The following is a 26,400-nucleotide window of genomic DNA, read 5'->3' on the forward strand; positions in this document are numbered from 1 at the left end:
GTGGCCTTGGCCCCCGTGGCCAGCAATAGCAAATGGAGCCGCAGCAGAAGAATCAATGCTGGTGGCAGCTCAGGCGGGCAGACAGTGTCTCTGAAGTACTTGTGGGTCAAACAGCATCTGTTTGTAGTAGCTTCTCAAGACTTTAGGATGGTGCTTGGTTCATTGTTATACAGGACTAGGCATGTCTTCTTCCATCCATTTCCTCCTGTATTGGTTACACGTCTCCTTTGCAGGAATGCCTAGTGCAACCATGGTTTCAAGTGTAGGGTCATTGGGATGATCTAGTGTTGACCGGCCGCTGCACTTGTTACTCCCTGCAGTGGTGGAACACCAGCAACCTGTTCCAGGGGTGGCCTTTCCTCAACTCTGTTCTGCAGAGGAGTGTCACATCGGACGCCTCCCTTAGGTGAAGGGGACCCATCTTCAGGATCTGAATGTTCAAGACCTATGGGAGCCCGCACAGCAGGGTCTCCATTTTAATTACTTGGAACTTCTAGCCATCCATCTAGGATTGCAGGCGTTCCTTCCTCACCTCAAAGGGGTACACGCTCACCACAATTCTCGCTGTTACCCAAAGCATTTGGCGGAGAACTGTCTGTCACAAAATTAATTTGCTAGCCAAGTACCTTCCAGGAATGAACAAAAACTTTGCTGATCTCCTCAGCAGAGTGTGGCAACAAGTCCATGAGTGGGAATTCCACCTGCATGTGCTCTTCTGCTACTTCCGCAGGTGGGACTTTCCAGAAATAGACCTGTTCGCAATCGCAGAAAGCACCAAATGCCCAAACTACGCCTTCAGGTTCCTACATCCACAGTCCATGGACAATGCACTTTTGATAAGGAGGTCAGGGATATTTGCCCAAGCTTTTCGACCTCTCCCTTTCCTTCCGATTGTGGTATGGAAGCTTTCGGTAGTCGTCCCTTACTCTCATCCTGGTGGCTCATCCTGGTGGCTCCCACATGGCTTCGCCAGTCATGGTTCACGACTCGAAGTCTCTCTCGTTCCACATGAGAGGCTCCCGAACAAGCTGGATCTTCCTACACAGAATAATGGAAAAATCAGGCACCCAGATACCGGCACGGTCAACCTTCTGATCTGGCTCCTGAGGTCGTAGAATTCAGATACCTCAACCTTCCTCCGGAACACATGAGCATTCTTAAGGAAGCGCGTAGACCGACCACCCGGGTCTACTATGCTAAAAAGTCAAAAAGATTTGTACTGTCACAAAAAACAAGCGGATCCTTTTGAAGCCACAGTGCAGGACATTGCTACCTATTACTTCAGCTGGTATCTGGTCAGCCTTCACACACATGTCTTCGCTTGGTTGCTGTGCAGAATAGATAGCACATCCCTCTCTTCAAGATTCCAGTCGTTAAAACATTTATAGAGGGTCTCATAAGGGTCGTTCCTCCTCGGGTTCCTCTGGCCCGACGTGGAACAAGGCTCATGGGCCCTCTGTCTGAACCCTTCCACTCCTGCACCCTTCAGTTCCTCTCTTTGAAGGTGGCATTCCTTGTTGCTACCACTTCACTCAGGCGTGTCAGCGAGTTACAGGCAATTTTTCTCCCTAAGATGGTATCTACCTTCCACCTTAACCAACCTATTGAACTTTCTATCTTTTTCCCCCAACCTGATTATGTTGCAGAATGGACTCTTCATACTTGGGACGTAAAGCAAGCCATCATGTATTGCAGTGGTAGAACTAAATCATTTAGAAAAACACAGCAACATTTTTTGTCGCTTTCTCCAAACCCCACAAAGGGAAGACTCTATCCAAGTCAAGCATTGTTAAATGCATCCAAACATTCTATGTTAAGACTAAGAAGACTCTGATCACTCGTCCGAGCACCCACTCCACTCAGTAGAATGGAGCCTCAATGGCCTTCATTGAGAACGTCCCAATAGCTGACATCTGTGAAGCAGCTACTTAGTCCACACCTCACACTTTCAGAAAACATTACTGTGTGGGTGTACCAGCTCACCAACAAGCTATTGTTGGCCAAGTAGTGCTTTGTACACTTTTTCAGTCTAGTACAACATCCACAGGCTAGCCATCGTTTTTTTGGGAGGGCTGATTTACAGTCTTTGCACAGCATTTGTATCTACAGCAACACATGCCTTGAACAGAAAATGTTACTTATCCTGTAAGCATCTGTTCGTGGCATGTAGTTCTGTAGATTCACATGTGCCCGCCCTCCTCACCAGATGTCTGGTTTGTAGTCTTTTACTATCTTATTTTCCTCTTTTGCTTAGACATCTCTCTTAACTTTGCTTCGCTTCAAATTGCATTCTCACCCACCATGCGGAAAACAGTCTAACAATGGAGTCGATGACCATACACATTACCAGCAAGAGGAGGAGTCACACTGCCTCGTGACTCGAAAGACTTATTAGTAGAAAAATGACTTGCACACATTCCGACCCAACATTAGATGGCAGGAGTATGCAAATGATGTGAATCTACAGCGCTACATGCCACGAACAAATTCTTACAGTGTAAGTAACATTTTCCCTACAAATCATGATCTTGCAGGAGCCATTGATGCACTTTATAAATTCATCGACCCTTCCCAGTTGCTTTATAACTCGTCTTGGCCACTCTCTACAATACATTTATGGTACTGCGCTATACTACAAATAGGAGATATATCTCCTTCTGACAAGTGGAGTCCTCTTTAATGCACCTTCTATTTATTAGGCATATCCAATGAGCGTAAACACAAGTCTTGCTTGACACTGTGCTTTTATGTCTCCTATACGCTCTGTTTGGTGTAAACACACTTGCATACATATCTTGCCTGTATTGTAATGCTAATTCACCCTTCTAAACTGTCCACACAGGCTTCTTTTTTTAAATTCTTGTTCATTATAATCATTGAAATTACCACAAAAATGTATTTCTGAGAGTGAGTTCTAAATGTGTGTGCACCGTGCATGTATTATGAGTTATCTAAAGTCCTTGCTATGTTTGTGCATCAAACAATGATCAAGTGTCTGAATTAAGGTGAAAATGCAAATCTGGGTGCCTAATCTGTGTTTTGCATGGGTAGTGCATCTTTGGTTTGAAAGCATTTTCATTAGTAATTCTGATTTCGTTTAAGTGTATTTTTGTCTTGCTCTCAGCACATAGCGGAGTTTTCGGTGAGGGGACAGCATGTAAAGAAATGACAATCTAATTACAATCTAAATTTAGGTTTAAGAAAAACTGCATGTTTTTATTGAATTGCATGGGGTAGTTGGCTAGATCTCCCAGTGACTTCTCTTATTAAACTTTAAAATGGTCTCTCACTTGCTGACATTACATGGACAACAATATGGTAAGTGGTCATTACCTTTGTGCAGAAATAAATGATGATAAACTGACAAATGTATCATTTATTTATTATGATTTCTTTTTTGCTTGAAGGCTTCGATAACAATGGCGCTGTTACAGGTCCCAGGAGCACACGGCACAGCAATCCTGAGGAGCATGCAGCATACTATTTCAGTGCCTTTTCTAAAGATATGCTGGTACAGGTAGGTTTAAAGTCTCTTTGCCATTTTTTACCAAAAGTGAAGGAATCCTTATTTTTAAAGAGCAATGAACGTTTACTGTTTTACACATTTGTTAGACACTTCCCAAGATCCAATAATAGTAGAAATAAATCACAATATTGTTAAAGGCTATTATTGGTGTAAAACTCTACCTCATTTATTTATGTTCTTCATACACTTCCAAACGTACACAGAGCTTATCACGTGAAGTTCCGCAGATAGTTAAACAAGCAGTAACAAACATTTACAGAAGAAGGCGCCAACAGGCAATTCATTTTAGAGTGAATAGTTCAAATACAATTCTTTTCAAACATTCTGTTCATTTACCTGGATTTTTTATTTAATAAAATCAACCAGCCACGCCCTCCATCCAAGATGGAAATCTTTAAAGCCTCTGTTCATTTCCAGTAAGACCCCAAAAACACAGTTGTTAAAAGCTTATTAAAACAACTCCCCTCAGTTTTATTGCATAACACCTGATAATCAAAATTTGTTAATGAACGTTTTGTTGCTTATATTAATTTTTAGCAGATTAATTGTCCTTTCCGTGTAATGCTTCGATTGGATGACCTTGATGTATAAAAAGAAACTGCTTCCCTGTTTTTGCATGTGCGGTATTTAACACTACAGTGATTTGTAGAGAGAGACATTCAATTCCATGAAGGAAAATCAAGGGTCCATTTGCCTTGTTGAATTGTTTGTAGATTCATAGGTTCTCAATTCCTTGATCTCACATACTATGTTAGAAAATGTGTCAGAAACATGAAATCTTGGCTCGTTATATACCGTAGAGTAAGCAATGTGAAACCTGACTGCTCTTTTGTTATCAAATTATTATCAACAGCCATTGTATCAAATGAGTCAACAGATGCTTCACAAAGAGCTTGATTGTTGAGTCCCAGAAAGCTATTACTTACCCTTTAAGTTTGGGGTTCATTTAATGAAACTAATAAGCTCTCCTTGGAGGAATAATGGGGTCTAAAAGGTATTAATATAGTATTGAAATTGAGGACAAAATAGACCAATCCTAGGAGTTATGCTTAATCACTTTTGCAGGGAACCAATCTGGGTCATAGGCTTCTGCGTTCTTTCCTATCATAATATATTTTAAGGTGTCTTTTGTTGACATAGGCAAAGAATAATTTATCTCAAGAGATTTGACAACATTGTCTGCACTTAGCACATGTTGGGTAGCCTCTATCAGACTTCTACTGATTACTTAAAGTTGAAACCCAATCTTACACTAATACTGGGGCAGCATTTATGACAATGTTTGTGTCTATAGCGTAAGCTATCAAAGACCAGAACTCTTTATGATTGTTTTTCAGTGCACTCTTTATACTACTTAAACTTTAACTTGCATGCTCTGTTGGCCTTCTTATATGTGCATTATGTTTATATTTCATTCTAATCTGCAAGATTAGATGATTTTTATGAGGATTATTTTATATACTCCCCCCCCCCCCCCCCCCCCCCCCCCCCCCCCTCCCATCTACTACTGATTTTCTTGCTGGGGATGATTTAATTTTTTACTATCAGGTAATGGGCTCTGACTGATATTACATAACTCCCTACGCATTGTGGGTGGGTCCAGGGTTTGACCAAGCTCTGGGCTGGCAGTTTCGAGATGTGTTCAGATTATTAGGGGCCCTGCTGGGGTGCCCTCTGGTGTCTGTGCATGGCTCGTGGATTAATGCGGATTGCGTGCTTGCATCCACTCTATCCTTGTTTGTTGGTTTGAAAATGAGTTGTGTTAGGGGCTATATTCTATGGCTCTATATCCATAGTACCCTTAAGTGATATATAATGCATAACATTGTCAGTGGCGTAAGACAAAATTATGGGACGCCCTGCATAATGTTGTGAGGGTCCCCTGAGGCTCCTCATATCTCACAAAAATTCATAGACTTGAAGCTAAGTGGCAGCTCTCTGAAATATGCCCCCACGAAACATGTTACAGGGACTGCTGGGGCACTTGCTGTGCTGTAGAACATCTTTTATAAGACATTTGCAAACACCCTCTTCATCATCATTTTATCATATTTATCTAAATCTCCGCTACAGCACCAGTACAAAAATCTACACTGCATCTAAGTGCTGATAGGCATCATGTGTCTCGCATTGACTCTACACCATCTTGTAAGTGATGAAATTTAGCTGGGTATAATCACCACCCCTGTGCGCTGACATCCATTCCTTTCTTTCTGTGCCTTCCGACATGGATTTGGAGCTCCGCTTCAATTCGTGTGGGTTTTTTATGACTTCTAAATGATTTCACAGTGTGCTAGGGAACTATGCCCCACCAAAAACGGCTGGTTTCAAGCGATGCTGTGACTACAGGAAGCAAATGCCAGCCATGAACCCACATAAGGTATGTCTTTGATGTCTATACTTGGGACATAGCTCTAAGTATTGTGATAAGTAGGTGCCCATGCACCTGAAGGTGATTCGAGACCGGGAGGCAAAGATGTGTTTTTGCTGAACACAAGAAGTAGTCTCGGCCTTAACATAGATCTGCTTATGTTCCAAGGTGCTGGCCCATACTCTGTTCCAAGGCTGCTCCCACGACCATTTAACACCAATACGTTGAAGTGCAAAAGCAAACATAAGAAAGCAAAGTGGATCTCAAACCCATCCTGCCACTCTGATTAGTGTGAGAACATTAAGATGTTGGTTGCACTACTTCAAGGTCTCTGGCCATGGAACCGATTCCTCATCCAAGAGAGTTTTATTGTGCTACGCTCGACCAGTAGAGTGAATCCAAACTCATTTCCAACCACTCCTCCAGATAGAAAATTCAAGATGGTTTATGCTTTTGTCAATCTCATAACTCTTCTGTCAGTCTAGCACTGCTGTCCAAAAATGCAGTTTGTCTGCTGGGTGGCTACACACATGCCTTTTTGGACATGGCCAACAAGATCCTGCTGAAAGCCCCAGAAGATCTTAGGGCCTCTTTGGTCCTGATTATACATGATGGACAGGAGGCGGCCAAATGTGTTATCTTCACAGGCCTGGATACTGCGGATTGCCTCTGTAGGCTGGTCGGTACCAGTGTTGTCCTTCTTAAACAAGTATGAATGCTATCAATGGGATTCCCAGAGATGTACATCCCTCCTTACTGGACATACCCTTTGATGGGTCCGGCCTTTTCAGAAAGAAGGCAAACTTTGCGGTGGAACACTTTAAAGACAGCATAGCTGTAGTGTGTTTCTTGGGGCTGTCAACTCCTGCCTTACAGTTTCCTCATCAGTTATTGCAGAGGACTGGCATATAGATAGGGACAGTGAGTGATACAACAGACACCCCATTCCTTTCAAACCTGTGCACACTGCTCTGGCAGGCAGTGCATGGGCCAGCAGGAGCATCAGTCTCCCAATTCCTCCTTCCCTGCCACAAAAGCCAGCAAACCACTTTAGGTTTGCCCTTAGTGGTGCATCCCCAACTAGTGAGGGGCAGGATTCAACATTTCATCTCAGGTTAGCGAGCTATCACGTCTAACAGGTGGGTCTTACAGATTGTTGAAAATGGCTATGCTGTGCCTTTTGTCTACTCCCCGCCAACTGTTCCTGTCACCCCAAAATGAATTTCGGACGAGCACCTATCTATCTTGTTCCAGGAGGCGCATCTGTTGCTATCCAGGGATGCCATTGAGAGGGTACCAAACTCAGAAAGAGGTGGCATTGTTACTCTCTCTATTTTCTCGTCCTGAAAAAATGCAAAGCCCTCCCACCTATCTTGGACCTTTGGCCCCTGAATGCCCTTGTGCAGAAGGACAGATTTAAAAACCTCCTTCTGACCTAGATCCTGTGTGCTCTGGACCAAGGCAACTGGATGGTGTCCGTGGACTTCCAGGACACATATTTTCATATCCAATCCTGCAGTCCCACCTGCCTTATCTGAAGTTCAAGGTAGGACAGGAACATTTTCAGTTTACAGTGCTCCCTTTCAGCCTCACAAGTGCACCTGGAGTGTTCATGAAAGTGATGCAGTGGTTGTTGCACATCTTTGGAGTCGGGGATAATTGTGTTCCCCTATCTCAACAACTCTGTTCACTATAAACAAGCCAAAGTCTCACCTGATTCCTTCTCAGAGGCTTTCAGTCGTTGGGGCAATCCTGGACACTGTAGAGTTCAGGGCTTTCTTCTGCTGCAATTAGTCATGAACATTCGGGTAAAGATCTCAATGTTTCAGGCTCAGTCTTGGATCACAGTCAGAGAGGCTCTAAAGCTTCTTGGCCTCTTGGATCTTTCTTGTTCGCTATGTCAGGTGGAACATGCCTCTGCAATAGAACCTAAAGTTCCACTGAGGCTAGTACCAAGGTAATCTTGCAGGCGCTATCCAGGTCTTGGAGAAAACAGATCGAGATTTGAAGTGGTGGCTGCTCAAACACAATTCAGTGGCAGTCCCCTCTCCTTTCCCCAGTGAGAGCTGACATTGGTGACAAACGCATCCCTTCTGGGCTGGAGAGCTCATTTGCGGGAAGTGGCGATCAGAGGTTTTTAGTCTCCAGTGAAGGGCTGGCTTCACATCAGTTTACTTGAGCTTCAGTCGATTAGTCTTCCTGCCATCCATCAAGGTGGGGTGGTACAGGTTCTTACAGACAACACCACCACCATGTAGTAGTGCACCAATCAGGACAGAGTGTGGCCCTGTGCCAGGAGGCTTTTCATCTTTGGAGAAGTTTGAAGTGCCAAGGCATCTTCCTAATAGTAAACTGCCTGGCAGGGTCCCTGACTGCCACAGCTAACGAACTGAGAAGGCATATTTTGGCAGATCACAATTGGCATCTACAACCTGAGGAGGTGCAAGTTCTTATCCAACAGTGGAGAGAACACTGGCTACATGATTTTTTCCACTGCTGAGAATGTATATGGTTGACAATTTTATACATCTAACTTTCTGCAAGAACACTTGTTAGGAAACACATTGTGGCCGGAATGGAACACGGGATTCCTGTCTACCTTCCTGTCTCTGACTGTCCTGCCCGTGTTCTGAAGAACATCACGAAGAACAGGCCCTAATCATCCTACAGGCTTTGGATTGGGGCCAGGGGATTGTGGTACCCGAAATTCTGGGTATGAGTTTCTTTCTTCTGATCAGACTGCCACTTTGTAAGGACCTCCTTTCACAGCAACAGGGCAAGGTCTTCGCTCAAATCTACACATTCTACATTTACAGGCATGGAGAGTGATCATCAGCAATTGTCAGTGCTTTATTTGCCACCTGAAGTGGCGGATGTCATCCTTGTTGCCAGGCGCCTCTCCACAAATTCCATTTATGCCAGGTGCTGGGAAAAATGTGTTTCTTGGTATGGTGTTTGCAACACTAGGCCCTTACAAGTGAATATGTTGGATGCCCTTTTAGTTTTGTGTTTAAGCCAGCAAGGTATTGCAGTGGACACTATAAAGGTTTGGTCATCATCCTTTTGTTGCCTCTCTACATTTGCCGAACCAAACTTACTTGTTCAAATCCAATGTTGTGATGAGGTCTATCAAAGGTTTGACACATGTCTCTTTTCAGTACTTTTGTTAGGCCACAGTAGGACCTTAACATTGATCTTGATATAGCTCATGTTTATAACCTTCAATCTGATACATAGCTGTTCGCTGCGTCTCTAGACCTTGGAGACCAACTTCCTTATTGCGATCATGGCAGCTCATCATGTGAGTGAGCTACAGGCACTTTCAGTGCAGCTGCCCTCCACTACCCTTTTCCTGGACAAAATGGTGCTGAGGACTTAAGCGGCCTTCTTAGTATAAATCGTGACTTCCTTCCACTTAGGCCAATCCATCACTCTAACAGTGTTCTTTGCTCCCCTTCATCCCTTGAAAGAGGAGGTGAGTCTCTAACGGCAGGAACCCAAACTGGTTCTTGGCTTTTACATTGAAAGTACCAAGACCCATCAGCTTTTGGACAATCAGCTTTTTATGGGGTTTTATGGAGCAAAGAAAGGGAAGTAGGTGCATAGGAGATCCTTGTCTAGGTGGATAGTCCTCTACTTTGAGATCTGCTATGCAGTGGCCAAGAAGCAGCCTCCAGATGGTCTGAGAGCCCAGACCACCAGGGCTAAGACTGCTGCTACAGCATTGGTGGCTGTCCTTGACGTCTTCATGGCTGCAGTGTGGATGTCATTGCATAGGTGTATGAATCATTGCTGTCTAGATGCCAAGGCCACTCGGGAAGAATATTATGCCCTCTCGGTCCTGTAATGCGCTCATGGTACTGAAGTCCCTCCACATGACATGCATACAGATCATCACATCAACCAAAGCAAAGTATTATACCAACACTATCAGTGAAGCCATCAACAGGAGCAGAACGCTTTGCAAGACATTCAAACACTGCATTAACCCTCTGCCAGACCCACCTTTTCCTCACGCCACAGAAATGTGCATGATGAACTGCTGGGTCTCCTGACCACAGGGGAGAGGATTAGGTGAATGACTCTCCATGGCATGTTCCCGCCAGCTCCTCCTGTACTGAATATGGGCTCCTCTGTTTTCAGCCGCTAACAGGAACTCGGGCACGAGAGACCGGGACGGATAGTCCTTCCTTCATCTTTAACTTCAGAAACTCATATCGAGAAGATGTCCCAATGCACACACAAGAGGACGGGCCCTTTAATTCCTGGAACCTAGAAGAATATGTGGGCAGTAGTAAGATGAATGCAATAGCTTCTCAGGACTTAGGAGGAGGCAGAAACCTGCAAGGGATGGAATAGTGCGCAACCAAGACAGAGGTCAAGGAGAGGACACTCTCGGAAAAGAGGGACGCCATGGTGAGGGAAGCCTCAGCCGAGGACACGTAAGCTGATTGCCTTAACAAGTACGTAAGAAAGCCAGAAGGCCACCGTCAACACGAGTTGCCCCACCACAATCTTGGAGGAGCTTGGCTACCCCAGGTACACCTTGGCTTACTGGGAGGTACTGGCGGCGATAGAGGGAAGGGGGGGGTGTAGTGGGGAGCTGGGGTCAAAACGGTTCCCCTCTGTAAGGTGGCCGTATTCAGGGATAATACAGGATGCATCTACATTTTGGGTGCACGCCTTCCTTTTTAATTTTATTCCCCTTGTGTATGCTACGACGAGTGTCTTATACTTGTCCCCAAAATTTCTTTCTTTATGAAACCCCGACCTAGTGACATTTAACTAGGTTTGCATTAGACGGGGCATATTTCTAATCTCTTCCACATGGTGACGAGGCCAAGAAACTTAGTCTTAACCGGGTGTGCTTCCTCACTAACCCCTCCCTAATTATGATAATAATAAAACACTGAACACTTAACCTGTGGTATTTTCTCCTTTGTTCGATGGTCATCTGTCTTCCATGGAGGCCCCGGCATTTGGATATCTATAGGAGAAGAACAGAAGAGTACCTTGTAGTCTATCCTTTTGTTCAAGAACAATGCAATTAAAGCAGTAATCCTAAAACTATCACTAGTGTCTGGTCTCATAAATCTCACATATTACAACAGTGTAATTCCATCAAACATTTATTTTTCTTCATTGAACCAAGCTTGCTTCATCTCTTATGTGCACCCTTTACTGCACAATGGCTCAAGGGTCAGCCTTCAAAGCCCAATTTCTTGCAGATCTCTCCGACGTACTCAGTTTATTCAAAGCCATTTCCTGTGAAGATAATGTCTTATGCTTATCCTTCATCAGAGGTTTCTCTGTGGACACTTCCTCACACCTTCTCACCATTGTCAATGTGTGCCTCAGATGAGCTTTCTTCCTAGAAGTACTCAAGACAGGCCAAATCCTCCTACTCTTAAATCAACCTAAACTAGACCCTAATGTCCTCACCAAACACCTGCTCATTACTCACCTAGCAGTCTATGTTCAACTCCAAGATCATAGCAATGCTAACCATCCCCTTCATGACTACACGTCCAGCTTTGGATTACGCTGCACCATGGAGACCGCTACCTTACGCATCATAGATGATGTCCTCTTAAACACAGAGGAAGTTGACCTCTGCCTCCTACTATTGCTGGACCTTTCAGCTGCCTTCGACATAGTCGACCACGCCACCCTCATATGCACCCTGGAATCATGAATGGGATTTACTGGCAATGCCCTTAACTGGTTCTCCTCGTATGTTTCCAACTGATTCCACTTTGTTTACATGGGCACCTTCAGCTCCCAAAAGATCCCCATCACCTGTGGAGTCTCCCAGGTTCAATACTTTTTCCTGTCATCTTCAACCTATACATGGAGCTACTTGGTGTTCTAATCACATATAACAGTATCAAGATTCACCAATATGCCGATTATATACAACTCTACCTGAAATTCTTCTTTCTTTCAGACATCCAACGCCTCAAATTCTACCTTCACATCACACAGACTTGGATGTCCAGTGCCTACCTGAATTTCAACCCAAACAAAACAGAATTCCTTTTTTTTTTTAAAGGTCGTTATTAACATTTTCACAAGTGTAGACAAAACAGATTAAACAAATATAAAAAAGAAAATTACATTTTTAAACCAGAACCTCCCTACCAGCCCTTCCCTCCCCCCCCCTTCCTGTGCTGACCAGTACTAGTAAAAAAACAGATTTCATTGTCAAATATTGCAAAGGATGAAAAACAGGGTGAACAAAAATGATGCCATATCATATTACAAATATCATTTTAGTCTAGAATTAACCATATTCAAAATTGATTATTCACAATTCATATGGGGTCAATTCATTAGGGGAGCCCAGATAGCTGATCCTTTAGCTTTCGCTTTATGGCCTTTTCTAGAATATACTGCCCTCTCTAATCTATATATTGCTAGAAATCTTTTAAGCCATTGTTGACCAGATGGAGGAACGGGATCAAGCCAGTGAGTAGCTAAACAGAGTCTCAAAACTGTCATGGCAATAAATAAAAAGGAGTGGTTCTGGCTTAAAGAAAGTGGGCACCCCACGCCCAGTACAATCAATTGTGGCGATAAAACAAGTTCTCTGCATGGCATAGTTGACAAAATACTGATAACTTCGGGATCAAGCCAGTGAGTAGCTAAACAGAGTCTCAAAACTGTCATGGCAATAAATAAAAAGGAGTGGTTCTGGCTTAAAGAAAGTGGGCACCCCACGCCCAGTACAATCAATTGTGGCGATAAAACAAGTTCTCTGCATGGCATAGTTGACAAAATACTGATAACTTTGTGTTTCAGAGTATCTAAAGCTGGACATGTGACAAACATGTACACTATCTGCTGCTTGGTACTGACATCGGGGGCATGTAGAACCTGGTCCCCTACCCCATTTAGCAATTTTGGCTGGTGTGATATACAAATTAAACCATGTTTTAAAACATTGTAATTGTAGATTAGCCGCAATGAATGATGTCTGGGCCAAATAAAGTGAGTCTTCTGTTGCTCCTGATGTCATCCGTAGCAGACTGTGCCATCGTTCTAAATGTTTGGACAAGTCATCCGGCAGTAAATCATTCAGAGTTTTATATATTCCACCTAGTGTACTTGACCCTTTAAATAATTCATCCATCAATCTCACCCAAGAAAAACCACAGGCACCCCCCGTCTTTTTGTTTATAAAGTCTCTTATTTGGAGATATTTGAGGAACTGTCAATTATCTAGCTCAAACCTATCTCTAGTAACATCAAACAATAACAGCTCAGACTCATTTGTAATGTCTCCAACTAGCCTAAGTCCTTTATCAATACATCATATGCCCATCATTAAAAATATTTGGAAGAGAATTGTTCTTGAATATTGGTGTATAGGTATTAATGCGCCCAAGGCCAAGTTTTTTCCGTACCGATGTCCAGACCTTAAAAGCACAGATTAAAGTTTTAAATTTGACCCTTTATAGTAATTAAATTCTATGTGCCGCATGAGGCACCCCCTAGCCACAGTTCCTAAAATCCGCTCAAAAATAGAAGCAGTGGAGCCTAACATCATTGTATCATTCTTTTCATTAAGCAATATCCCCATTTTCTGTAGCATTGACGCCCAGTAATATAATTGAAGATTAGGCACTGCCCATCCCCCTCTAGCTCTAGGCAGAGTTAGCAGTTTAAGTGCTCTTCGAGGGCGACAGCCCGGATAAACCTGGAGAATAGTTGATTCATAGTAGTAAACCATGAGTTGCAGATTGTCAGAGGAATAGCCCTAAAGAAATATAAAATCTTTGGTAAAAAAAAATATTTTAATGGCATTGCACCTCTCTACCATCGTAAGCTTAAGGTTCTCTAACCGACTACATTCAGTTTTGAATTTAAAAATTAGGGGGTTCAAGTTGTTTTCAGTAATTTTAGAAACATTTGCCACGATTTCTACGCCCAGATATATTGCTTTCTGAACCACTCGTGCATCATTTATCTGACGGCCATTACCAACCAGGACCTGAGTTTTATTTTTATTCAAGCGATAACCCGATAACTTCCCAAAAATGTCAGCTTCATTCTCAATCTTGCTAAGGCATTTATGGGGTTTGAAGTAGTAATCGCGAGATCATCGGAGATCGGCATAAGCCAGTATTTTCGTGTTCCCCCCATTGCTCTGCACTCCTGCAATCAGGTTATTAGCTTTGATTCTTCTAACGAGCGGATCTATATATAGTGCAAACAATAGGGGGGAGCCTGGACACCCTTGACGGGTCCCTCTACTAATCAGTATCGGGCCCAACATTTCCCCCATGATTGACATTCTTGCTACCGGGTTTCTATACATTGCTTAAATAGCCGTAATTAATCTTTCTCCTAGCCCTCTGGTCCCCGGTAATACCTGCCACATCAAAAAGAGCAATAACCCTCTGAATGTGATCTATTGTGCTGCGACCAGGTACAAACCCATGCTGGGTTGAGCAGACTAATTTCTTAATAATAACCGCAAGGCGTGCAGCAAGAATTTTAGCGAATATTTTAATGTCGCTATTTATTAACGTAATAGGGCGATTAGACCCCATTTCATTAGCTGGCTTACTTTTCTTGGGAAATATAACAATACTAGCTGTTCCCCAGGACCCCGGGGCACCTAGCCCATCCTGGGCTTTCAAAATCACATCTTTCATTATTTCTTGTATGGAAGAGGCAAAAAATTTATAAAATTCTCCAGGTATAGCATCTGGTCCTACTGCCTTTTCATTTGCCAATGAGCTAATAGCACCGTGATTCTCCTCTGCAGTTACTGGTGTCTCTAAAGCCTCCCTCTCTTCTGGAGAAAATTTCTCCCCTGAAGCCCCCACCAGGTAATTCTGCATTGTTTCCTCATCATTGCTTCACTATACAATTTCTGATAAAAACGTTGAAAGGCTGCTCGAATTTCCCGAGGTTCTGTAACCGTCCCTACTCCCAAATCCTCTATTGCTAATATACCCCCTTCGGTTACTCGCTGTCTTGCTCGGATCGCCAGCACGCGTCCCACTTGTTCACCACACTCATACAATTTGGCACACCAAGCACAGTATTTCCCTGCTGCTTAATTTGATGACAATTCTACAATTGAGGATTTAACAATAACCCCCTTGGCTTGTGCCTGTTCTACTTCTCCATTGTTGGTGAGAGCCTGTACCAACTGGGTTTCAGCTTCACTCAATTTCTGGTATTGCTCCTGGAGATAGTTTTTCGCGTTTGCTTGTGCAGCCCAACCGCATCTCATTGTTTCCCCTCTAATCCCAGATTTGAATGCATCCCAAATTGTCTCTACCTGCGCGCTACCCCTATTTTCTTCTAAAAATCTAGGCATCCATTCCCTCATATGTTACATATAGTCATCCTCGTACAAAAGCCCTCTATTAAAGGTCCAGTGAGAAATGGGGTGTTTAGCTGTCTGTAATGAGATCTCTAACCGTAATCGATTGTGGTCGGACATCACCCAAGGGAATTTGTAGAGGGCAGTTAGTTTTTGGATAGTATGGATGGGGCTTAGTTCTTTCGTGCCTGTCCTGGGGTGGGGGTGTTGGGGGTTGTCGTTCTTTCTATAGTAAGGGGATGTTTAAGGGGTGTTGGCGTAACTTTTTTGAACATGCAGCTGCTGGGAGGTGGGGAGCGATGTCATGGGTTCAATGTCTGAGTTAAAGTGTATAACTTGGAATGTCAGGGGTATGCATACCATGATATGAAGGCATAAGATACATGCATATTTAGTGCGTCGGGGAATCCAAGTGGCTTTCCTTCAGGAAACTCATATTGCACACAGCGAAGATGTGACGTTGCAGCGCAGATGGAGAAGGCAGGTTTTTTGCACAACCTTTTCCGCCTTTGCGAAGGGGGTGTTGATTTGGGTCCGGGCGGGTGTTTCTTTCCAACCCACACGCCTGCTAAAAGACCCTGATGGGCGATACATCTTAGTGGCGGGCCGTCTGAATGGTAGGGATGTGGTGCTGGCCAGTATATATGCTCCAAACATGGGACAAGCAGCCTTTTTTACACACCTGTCAAGGAAACTTTCTCCATTTTTGACTGGGTCCGTCCTCATGGGTGGAGATTTTAATTCTGTCACAGATGTCGCACTGGAAAGATCTCACCCGCCTCTCCCGGATGCCCCGGCCCACAATCTATCAAGGCTTCGGCGTGATTGGCAGAATAGCATGGGGCTGGTAGACACATGGAGGGCACACCATCCGAATGATCGGGACTATTCTTTCTTCTCCGCCCTGCATGCTCTCCATGTCTGACTAGATGCGATGCTCTGTTCCCCTGACGTACACTCAGAGGCTCAGCACAGCAAGTACCTCACCAGAACGCTGTCAGATCATAATCCTTTGTTCTTGCGCATCAATTTATTGCCGGGACGCTCTAGTATCCCAACTTGGCACCTGACTCCAGAATCCTTGGAAGATCAGGTATTTCGCGAGATGATGGGGACTGGGATTGATAATTATTATCGGGAAAACACTGGCACCGCCTCTTCCTTGGCTGTGGAATGGGATGCATTTAAAAGTGTAATTAGAGGGCAATGTATTGCAAATAAGATGGGGATGCGGAGAGTACTGTTGCAGGACCTAGAGGGGGCAGATCAGAAGCTGAGGGAGGCAGAGAGGGAGAGCCCTATCACCCCGATCGCCACCAGGACTTTGTGGAGCCGAGAGGAGGTTGCAGTGCAAGTTGAAAGGCTGCGCTGCTTTGACTATAAAAAATACGTAGTACGTGCTCATGCGGAGTGGGATAAGTCTGGGTCATTACTGGCATGGCTGGCCAACCCAGCGAGACTGGGTACGGTCATATTGGAGGTTCACGGTGCTGATGGAGAAATCCATTATACGCAGCAGGGAATCAATGATCAGTTCAGGGGTTATTATACAGACCTATACCAGAGCAAGGTGGCCCCTAGTAGGGAAGTCATTCAAGATTTTTTGGAGAGGGTAGATATCCCAGCGTTGGGTAGGGAGCGGGCTGAGCTGTTGGGACAGGACATCGCTATAGGGGAAGTTCGCGGAGCAATCAAACACATGGCCCGAAGAAAGACCCCTGGGGTGGATGGCCTACCCGTGGAGTTTTATAGTACGTATGTTGAACTTCTGGCTCCTCGGCTAGTGACCCTATATAACGCTGCACGAAAAGAGCACCTTTTACCAGCCACTACTCGTGAAGCAGCAATTATACCGCTTTTAAAACCAGGGAAACCACCCCATGACAGGACGGCCTATCGTCCGTTGTCAATGCTGACTACCGACTATAAGATTTTGAGTCGGATATTGGCGACCTGTCTGCTTCCATATATGGTGCAATTGGTGTACGTGTATCAAGCGGGATTTATACCTTCTCGGAACACAGCTCAAAATGTGCGACGCCTCCTTAATATTTTGGATGCTGATACGTATCCCAAGCCTTCTGCTGCTGTGTTGGCAGTAGACATCGAGAAGGCTTTCGACAGCTTGGAATGGCCAGACTGGTTTCAAGTGATGCAACGTTTTAGTCTGGGGGATGATTTTGTGGTTTGGACGGCTCTTTTGTATCGCCAGTCTACAGCGCGGGTTAAAACGGGCGGGATAATTATGGGAGCCTGCGCTGTGGGCAGGGGAACGAGACAGGGCTGCCCCTTATCCCCATTGCTGTTTGCCCTGGCTATGGAGCCTCTGGCGGCACAGGCCAGGACGGGCTTGCATTATCAGGGACTTTGAATGTGCGAACAAGTCCACCACATCGCACTATATGCTGATGACCTCCTTCTGTTTTTGGCATATACGGAAGATTCTCTTCAAGGTGCTAGGACTCTGCTGGCTGACCTTAGAGCCATCTCTCGTCTTAAAGTAAACTGGGTAAAGGCTTGTTTGTCTCCTGCTGCGCCAAGCGCTGAAGGCCCACAGACCACGCAGGGCATATAATGGGAGCGTCGATGCCTGACATACCTCGGTACCCGTATTTATTATACTCAACCCGACTTATTGGAGGGTAACGTGGGTAGGGCCATTAGGGGACTCAAGGGTTGTATTGAGTTCTGGGGCACACTTCCCCTCTCGATAGCGGGGCTGGTGGCTCTGCTTAAGATGATGTGGCTCCCTCGACTACTATATTATTTCATAATGCTGCCTATTTGGATCCCAGCCTCTGTTTTTAAGCAACTCCGGTCATTGGTTATCGGGTTTCTCTGGTCCTCGGGAAGGCGGAGGGTGGCACTGGACATTATGATGAGACTGAGGGCGGATTGGCAGTCCCGTATTATGAAACGTACTATTTAGTGGCGCAATTGCAATGGTTAACTCAATTGGTTGCACGGACATTTAAGGCCCCGCCTGATGTGGGCGGGAATCAAGATACTAGACTCTCGCTGTCACGATTGATATTGCAGTTGCCGCTCCCGACCTCCTCCCTCACCCGAGAAATGGTGACTTTTAAACTTTGTTGGAATAGAAGCCAACGTCGAGCACTCATTGCGTGCCCATATGCCCCCAAGATCCCGTTGGTAATGTGCAATGCCTTGCCTCACGGGGGCGACTGAGGGGTGCTGAATGACTGGGCAGAGAGAGGCCTGGTCACCTTATGAGGCATTGCAGGACCGATTTGAGCTGGCCCGAGGGGACTACTTGACGCATATGGCACTCATGGCGGTTGTACATGCACATTGAAAGGAGGAGCGGAGACAACCTCCAACCTCCATGGCTTGTCAATGTGTAGTTATGGCGGCGGGCACCATTAAAGCGGTCAAGTGTCTATACCGCCAAATGACACGTGAGCGACTCACCCCTCTGTGCCCACTTCGACAAAAATGGGAGGCAGACTTTGGAGCGGAAATCCCTGAGAAAGAATGGTCTGGTATTCTGGAACAAGCATGGAAAAGTACGAGGAATGCGCGCTTCCAATTGGTACATTTTTATATACTCCACAGGGCTTATCTTGCACCAGCTAAGATTAATCAGCAGTTTAAAGTGAATATGGCAATGTGTCCGCGCTGCAGTACAGTGGGAACAGATTTCTTACACATGATGTGGGGATGTCCTCAGCTGGGAACATATTGGGAGGAGGTGGTAACACTACTATAGGAAGTTAAGGCTAGGGACATTGAGCCCACCATAGATCTCTGCTTGATACACTGGTTACCTCAGACCTCTAAGAACAAGGTAACTAGTAAATTCATAGATCTAGGGCTATTGCTGGCGAAGAGGGAAATCACAGCCCACTAGAAGGCCAAAAGGGGGCCTAGTTATCGGAGACAGCGAGACAAATTTCTTAAGTGGGCAGAATGTGAGGAGGCCACGAGGCTGCAGCTGGTGACCCACGCCAACAGTGAAAGGGCGATGAAGGTTGTGAGGGCCTGGGAAACACTGGTGGTATTAAAAATAACGGACACAAACTCCAAATTGGACTCAGACGCGCCAGCACTAGATGAGTCACCTTGAAGATGACCCCTGTCCTGGAGAGATGTCACTATGATATCTTGTTTGGGGGATACCTCTGGCAGCAGGGACCTATGTCATTGCTTGATGTTTAGTTTTGGTTAATACCAATGCAGCTGATTCTTGTATTCATGAACAAATGTATATAGATGTTATGCCAACAGGGAGGGGGGTGGGATATAGGAGATCGCATTTCAGCAACCCAGGCTCATGACGAGAGGACACATGTATCTTCCTGCTGACGTTTTGGCAAGAGAGATTACTATGATGAATCGAAATGATGGATGGATGGGCCGTATGAATAGTGGTACCCGGGACTGCGAATTGTAATGATGTGCACATTTACCTGTTATTAGGCCTTGTCCTAGCACATTCTATACCGTATTGCATGATAACCTGATTGCATTATTATTTGCATATTGTATTTCAATGGGCTGTTTGTATTAAAACAATAAAATATATATATTTTTAAAACAAATCACCCAAGGGAATTTTATTATGTTGGATTTTGTCAGTATCTCTTGAGACACAAGAAAATAATCAAGCCTAGCGTGGGTCTGGTGGGGAGCCGAAAAAAAAAAGTATATCCTGCGTCCTGAGGTTTTAGTGTAGACCATGCATCGAAGAGACCATGGGTATTACATAAATTAGAAAGCGCCTTGAAGACTTTGGACTTGCATCCATAGTAGGAACCTCCACCTATCCTCCCACTCCCATTATCTAGATTTAAATTCACATCTCCACATAAAATCAAGGGTAGAGGCCAGCCAACTAGCTCCACACTCAGCCACTCAAATAGGGTTGGATCATCCAATATCGAACTGTATACGGAGCATAATGTAAAAGAATAATCCTCGGCACAGCATTGGGTAATAATCCATTGGCCACCTTGGTCTGATTTAGAGCACGGGAATCTAGGACCTATTCCTTTCCTAACCATAACCGCAATCCCTCTTGTTCATGTTCCCTGTGTTGTAGCAGAGATCAAATGGTACCCCTTCAATTCAGTAATCCCAAGTCTGCTGGCCTCGATATGAGTCTATTGGAGACATACTATGTCTGCCTTTAAATATTGTATATCAACATTAATCCTGCATTTTTTATAGGGATTGTTAAGGCCACGTATATTAACTGAGGCTATCTTTAGTTTATTTAACACCATTTTAAATATAGAACAGGCCCACTTTGCTCCCCTTCCTGCTTCCTACTAATACTAACTTATCTAATTCAACCGACTGGATCAGCTTCCCCCCTAAAATTGCTAAATAACAGGAATTCTCAAAACAGAATTCCTTTTATTTACCAAGAACATCAGATACGAAACAATACAAACCTGGTCAGTGGCATGAAACTTAACATCTTTGAACCCCAACATTCATGGAATGTCAACTCACTTGGATTCACCCTGGACACCAACCTCACCCTCAAGGAACACACTGCCAAAAAAACTGCGATGGCCCCGTACCAGCTCTCCATCCTAAAGAAAGTGAACCTGTTTCTTCCAGACTTCAGAACTGCTGTTCAAGTCTTCCTACTCCTGCATCAGTACTGAGGCGCTTGACAACGCTCAGTGTAAGGGGGCAGTCCTTCATAGCCTCTCTAGGACATGTCCCACATGCCAATTTAGCTTTCAAACTAAGCGGACAGCCCCTGCTCCGAACAAGTGGGCAGATGAACAGGATTTGGGCTGCGCTTATTAACTCCCGGTCAGTGGTCAAACATGCCCCTGATATTCACGAGCTTATCTCTGATGAACACTTAGATGTGTTATTTTTAACTGAAACTTGACTTAATGAGTCCTGCGCCTCAGTAGTTGAGCTGGCCATTCCCTCAGGCTGCAAATTGGCTAGAGTGGACCATAAATCGGGGAGAGGGGGCGGGATTTCAGTGGTCTTCAGGGACACTTGGGTTTTTTCTAGCGAGGTATCTGTGGGGTTTGTGGATGGGGAGGCTCTTGATTTTAGCATCGCCATGTCGCCGCATTACACGCTGGGTGGCACCCTGGTATACCATCCCCCTGGCCCATCCGGAACTTTTTTTAAAGCCCTGGATGATGTAATCGTCCCCCGTGCCCTTCGCTTTTCCAACTTCCTTCTCTTGGGCGACTTCAATATTCATTTGGATTGCCAGGAGGCTTCTGACTCTAGGGAATTAATGGATTTGTTTGATCTGGCACAACTGACCCAGTGGATCAAGTCTCCCTCTCACAAAGAAGGACACACGATTGACTTGGTGTGCTCCAACTTTGCTTTGACTGTCACCGACCCCCTTCAGGTCACTTGGTCAGATCATTATTTGGTCTGGTTTTCCTGGATGATAGGGCAGTCCCTTTCCTCTACAGCCTCAGCCCAAAACAAGCCGGTACGGAATATTGACATCCCGGCCCTTTCTAAGGCCCTTCTACTTTCACTCCCGTCGGCAGCCCTTGATCTCGAAGGAGCGGTTGATAGCTTTACCACCTGGATCAGTCAAGGGGTTGACTCCGCTTCTAAACTCCTTTCTAATAGGAGATCGAGACGATTCCATCTCAACCTTGGTTCTCTGGTACTCTTAGAGAGCTTAAATTGGGATGTAAAAAACTGGAACGACGATGGCGTCAGGAGTACTGTCCCTTGGCCAAAAGTGCTCTCCGCAAAGCCCAGAGAGCGTACAATGCAGCCATTGGGGAGGCGGAAAGCAGCTTTTATGCAGAGCGGAATGCTAAGGCTGATAATAACAGTAAGGAGATTTTCTCCATTGTTAGAAGCTTTCTGGCACCCTGCGCTGAACAAACGGCCCTTCCAGCTTCATCGCAATGGTTCGAGCAGCTATCTTCTTTTTTTATTAAAAAAATACAGAACATTCAAGCTAGCCTGGGGACGGGTTCCCGGGTGTCGAGGGATCCCTCTCTCATCACTTAAGTCAGGTTCTCTGACAGACCCATGTCCAGCTAGAGTTCTGGCGGGGGTTGCTGAGGTGGTTCATCTAAAGGTAAACACGATTATCAATCTATCTCTACAGACTGCTACTGTACCTCTGAACTGGAAACAGGCAAAGCTTCTGCCACTTTTGAAAAAACCTTCCTTAGATCCACTTAAACTTGCGAGTTATCGACCCATCTCTCTCCTCCCGGCATTGAGTAAGGTCTGTGAAAAAGTGGTTTTCCGTCAGCTTGAGGCGTATGTTGAAACATCCGGTGTTCTCCACCTGGCGCAATCTGGTTTTAGGACATCATATAGCACCGAGACCACCTTGGTGGAAATGGCTGAGGCGATTAGGGAATGCCTGGACGCGGGCGGCAGGGCGACCTTGATTTTGCTCGACCTCTCTGCCGCCTTCCATACGGTGCCCCATCAATTACTTCTCACTCGACTCTCAGGCATTGGCATTGGAGGCCCTGCTTGGGATTGGATTAAATCCTTTCTGGAAGAACGCACTCAGCAGGTCTGGATGCCTCCTTTTTCATCGGCTGCTAGGAAAACGTCTACTGGAGTCCCACAGTGTTCTACCATGAGCCCTTTGCTTTTTAATATTTATTTGACTCCTTTGATTTTTCTGGCAGAGGAGCTGAGAGCAAAAATAATAGCTTAGGCCGATGACACCCAGCTCCTATTTACCTGGAAGGACTCCGACTTGTCGACAGAAACTACCCAGAAATGTCTTGCATCAGTGTTTCAGTGGCTTGCACATGCCCAACTAAAGTGCAACGAGGACAAGTCGGAGGTCCTTCTGTATGGTCAGTTTCCGCCCGCCTTTAGAAAAACCCTGTGGCCACCAGACTTCCCTCGACCCAAGTTAGAGGGCGTTCCAGCAAAGAACTTTGGGGTCTGGTTTGGAGAAGACCTTCGATTCTTGGTGCAAATCAAGAAGGTCACTGGAGTTTGCTTTGGCACTCTTAAATGATTAAGAAGGTTCTTCCCCATGCTTCCAAGGTTTGCTAAGGAGATGGTCGCCCGCGCTCTCATTCTCTCCCGCATTGACTATGCCAATGCTCTGTACATTGGCATCCCGGGATATTTGCTAAAAAATTTAAGACCATACAGAATGCCGCGGCTAGACTTCTGTTTAACATATCAGGAAGATCAAGCGTGAGACAGCATTTACTAGATCTGCATTGGCTTCCTGTGGCCCTCAGAGTGCAATTTAAGGCTCTCACCGTGGCCCATAGAGCCCTGCACGGTCTTGGACCAATATATATCAGGATGTGTTTTGCTTTTTATGTCCCCAGTCGATCTCTGCGCTCGGCCACCCAACAATGGATGGCTATCCCCCAATTCCGCATGATGCGGCTGGGGGGGGACAGTCCCTTTCCTTTATAGCAGCCACAGCATGGAATTCCCTTCCTTTGGAATTACAGTCTATCCAGGACTTTAGACTTTTCAAAAAACAACTTAAAACTTTTCTTTTTAATCAGCCGATTTAACTCTCTGCTCCATCAGGTTTTGGTAACTGTTCGCGCCAGGACACCCCTGAGTATTTGAGCGCGGTATAAATCCATTATAACATAACATAACATAACATATGATCACATCACCCCAATCCTGATGGAACTCCATCGGCTTCCCTTGCCAGCCCAATACCATCTTCAAAACCAGCTACATCATTTACTAAGCATCATGACCAGCAGCCCTGCTTATCTACTGGATCTTGGCACACCAGCAGCCTGGGCACCATCACATGCAGACCGAGAAGTTTAAAAAAAAAAAAAAGTAAGAAAGAAAGTAAAGTTGCCCTTTCTATCTATGCACCCAGGATCTGCAAAAAACATCCGTCTGTCCATTAGGACCGCACCAATGGCGCTCTAGTTTATGAAAGAGTTGACGATTCACCCCTTTAAAGAACACTACATCACAATCCATTAACTGTGCACAGTCCAGCTACCTCTCCTATCATTTGCTGACTTTAAGCTTGTCTTTGACCCTATTCGGTGCTGTGCTGTTTTTTTGGTTAAGTTTGTGCTATAGAAACACCATATACATACATACATACAAATGCGTTCTAGTCATAGCACCTCCATCTTTCTGTGAATTCACTGATTTTCTCTTTTTCTGCTAGTATGATGGTCTTGTATATCTGTGTGTTCAGAGTGTTGTTTCTCTAAGACCCGGAGTGTTTGTTCTTGCTGTTCCAGGGCTTTAGCAAGGTTTGCCTAATTCCAGCTAATGTTTTAATGAATTGTACCTGTATTAGTGTCTTAAGAGCCTCCCATTCCTCCCATATAAGGGTGATGATGCTGTGCCCCTGTTGTTCCTTAAAAGAAACCGGATGGCCTCCTGAATTTCTTGTTTAATGATTGGATCTTCTAGAGATTCCACCTGCAGTTCCAGTTAGGGATGGTGGTTCTTATTTTCCTGCAGTTCATGTGGAGGAGTTTATGATCCAACACTGTTCTAGTTAAGTACGAGACTTACATAATTATGAATTTGGGCTGACCACAAAAATGTATTTAGTCTCAAAATGACCTAGCTGCCTTTATCACTGAGGAGTAAGGTAGCGTAGGGCCTGGTCTATGTAGTTGTGTCAACAATGCAGTTGAAATCTCCAGCAATTAACGGCCACTGCAGTGCTTGAGGGAATTGTCTAGCAAGTTGTTCCAAGAATGCCGGTTGATCAACATTCTGTGCATAAATGTTGACCAGTGCTATCTAAGTCCTATTGAGTCTTCTAATTATAATGTCTCTTCCTTATACTTCATCTCAGTGGAAGCCTGACACAGGATGCCAGGTCGAATCCAGATAAGCCCCTCCCTTAGCAAATGCAGAGTATTCCGTGAAATATACCTGACCTCGTCATAACTTCTGTAGTGCCTTCCCTTTTTTAAGCATTAAATGTGTCTCTTGGAGGAGGGTAATCTGTGCCCCTCTTCTTTTTATATGAGGCCTGCACATTGAACCTTCTGCATATGTTATTGAGCCCAAGGCCAGCCCACATCATCGGTTTGAGTTTTCTAGGGACAGTAGCTATAGCACTAAGAACCAGTTCTGCCTCCCATTTTTCTCACGCTTGTTAGTCATATATACTTCCTGTGCTGTGAGTTCTCTCTATTTAAGTGCCCAAATCAACATAAACATCTACGGTTTACCCAGCTCCCCATTTCTGGATAAGCTACCAACGACAGTCCACCCAAATACAACATTAAAACTAAAAGACCAGTCTTTGGCAGGTTCACATCATCGTCTGTGTTCATTGCTCAGGACAAACTAGATAGCTCTTTTGAGTAGGGTGTCACTCCTGCAGGACTTGTTGTCCGAAGTGTCCTGGATCAGTGGCGAGCTAGGACTCCCCATAATATTCTTTTTTTTTTTTTTCTTTCTTTTTTTTGTTCAATATCTTTATTGCTTATTTAAAAAGAAATACATGGGGAGGAGCCAAGATGGCGACCGGGACGGCAGCGTAGATTCCCGGCTCCGTGAACCTCCGCATCCCGCACGGATATCCTGCATGAGATCCTTATTCTGCGCTACGAGATCGTGTTCGTAAACGAAAGTGGCAACCGATCGTGTGACCCTGAGGTTTCTGACTGCAGTACCGCCGGAGAAATCAGCGATTGAACTTTGCGGCCCGTGCGGTCCCGAAGCCGGGACCTCGAGTGGACGCCTTGGCCGGGCGGCAGTTTAACAACAGCGGCCTGTGGTGACTGGGTGGAGTCGGTCCGCCGGAGTGGTGCTCCCCTCGGCCTGCATTTTGCTGTGGTCGCTCCCCCCCTGCTGAGCGCTGCGGACCGAGGACATGCCCGGGTGTGCAATTCTCGGATTCTGTGGTGTTTGCCCCTGCCTTTGACGGTGAGCTGCCCGGACGCCGTCCCTGGTTCGCCCTGATCCTTGCGGGCTGCTCCCGGCTTTTTGCGGGAGCTGGTCCGTGGCGGAGACGACTATTGCCCGTGACCGCGCAACGGTTGAATCTGTTCCTCCCCCAGGATCCCTGTCTTCAGCGACGTGGACCTTGAGGCGTTGGTCCCGGGGTCCTGGCCCCAATACGAGTCGGGCCTTCCCAGCGGCCATTTTGTCACTATGCAGCCTACCATCCTGTCCGCTGGGACGCAGCGGGACTGGGGGTGTGTGACGGTCGGGAGTGTGGCAGAGCGATCGGAGAAAGCTGCT

At 45.3% G+C, this 26,400-nt stretch overlaps 1 protein-coding gene across 3 annotated transcripts in view; it reads left to right on the forward strand.

Annotated features, from left to right (window-relative positions):
• DOP1A (DOP1 leucine zipper like protein A) overlaps positions 1 to 26,400 on the forward strand; it is a 1,047,530-nt gene that overhangs the window by 238,182 nt on the left and 782,948 nt on the right. For all 3 annotated transcript variants that reach the window (XR_014963003.1, XM_085611023.1, XM_085611022.1), the window contains exon 8: positions 3,408 to 3,517. Coding sequence is in view for 2 of the 3 variants with exons in the window: in XM_085611023.1 (XP_085467149.1) it covers positions 3,408 to 3,517 (110 nt within the window). In the remaining variant the exon portion in view is untranslated. The remainder of the gene's footprint in view (positions 1 to 3,407; positions 3,518 to 26,400) is intronic.

Source organism: Triturus cristatus, chromosome 6 (assembly GCF_964204655.1).
Source record: "Triturus cristatus chromosome 6, aTriCri1.1, whole genome shotgun sequence".
Lineage (NCBI taxonomy): Eukaryota > Metazoa > Chordata > Amphibia > Caudata > Salamandridae > Triturus > Triturus cristatus.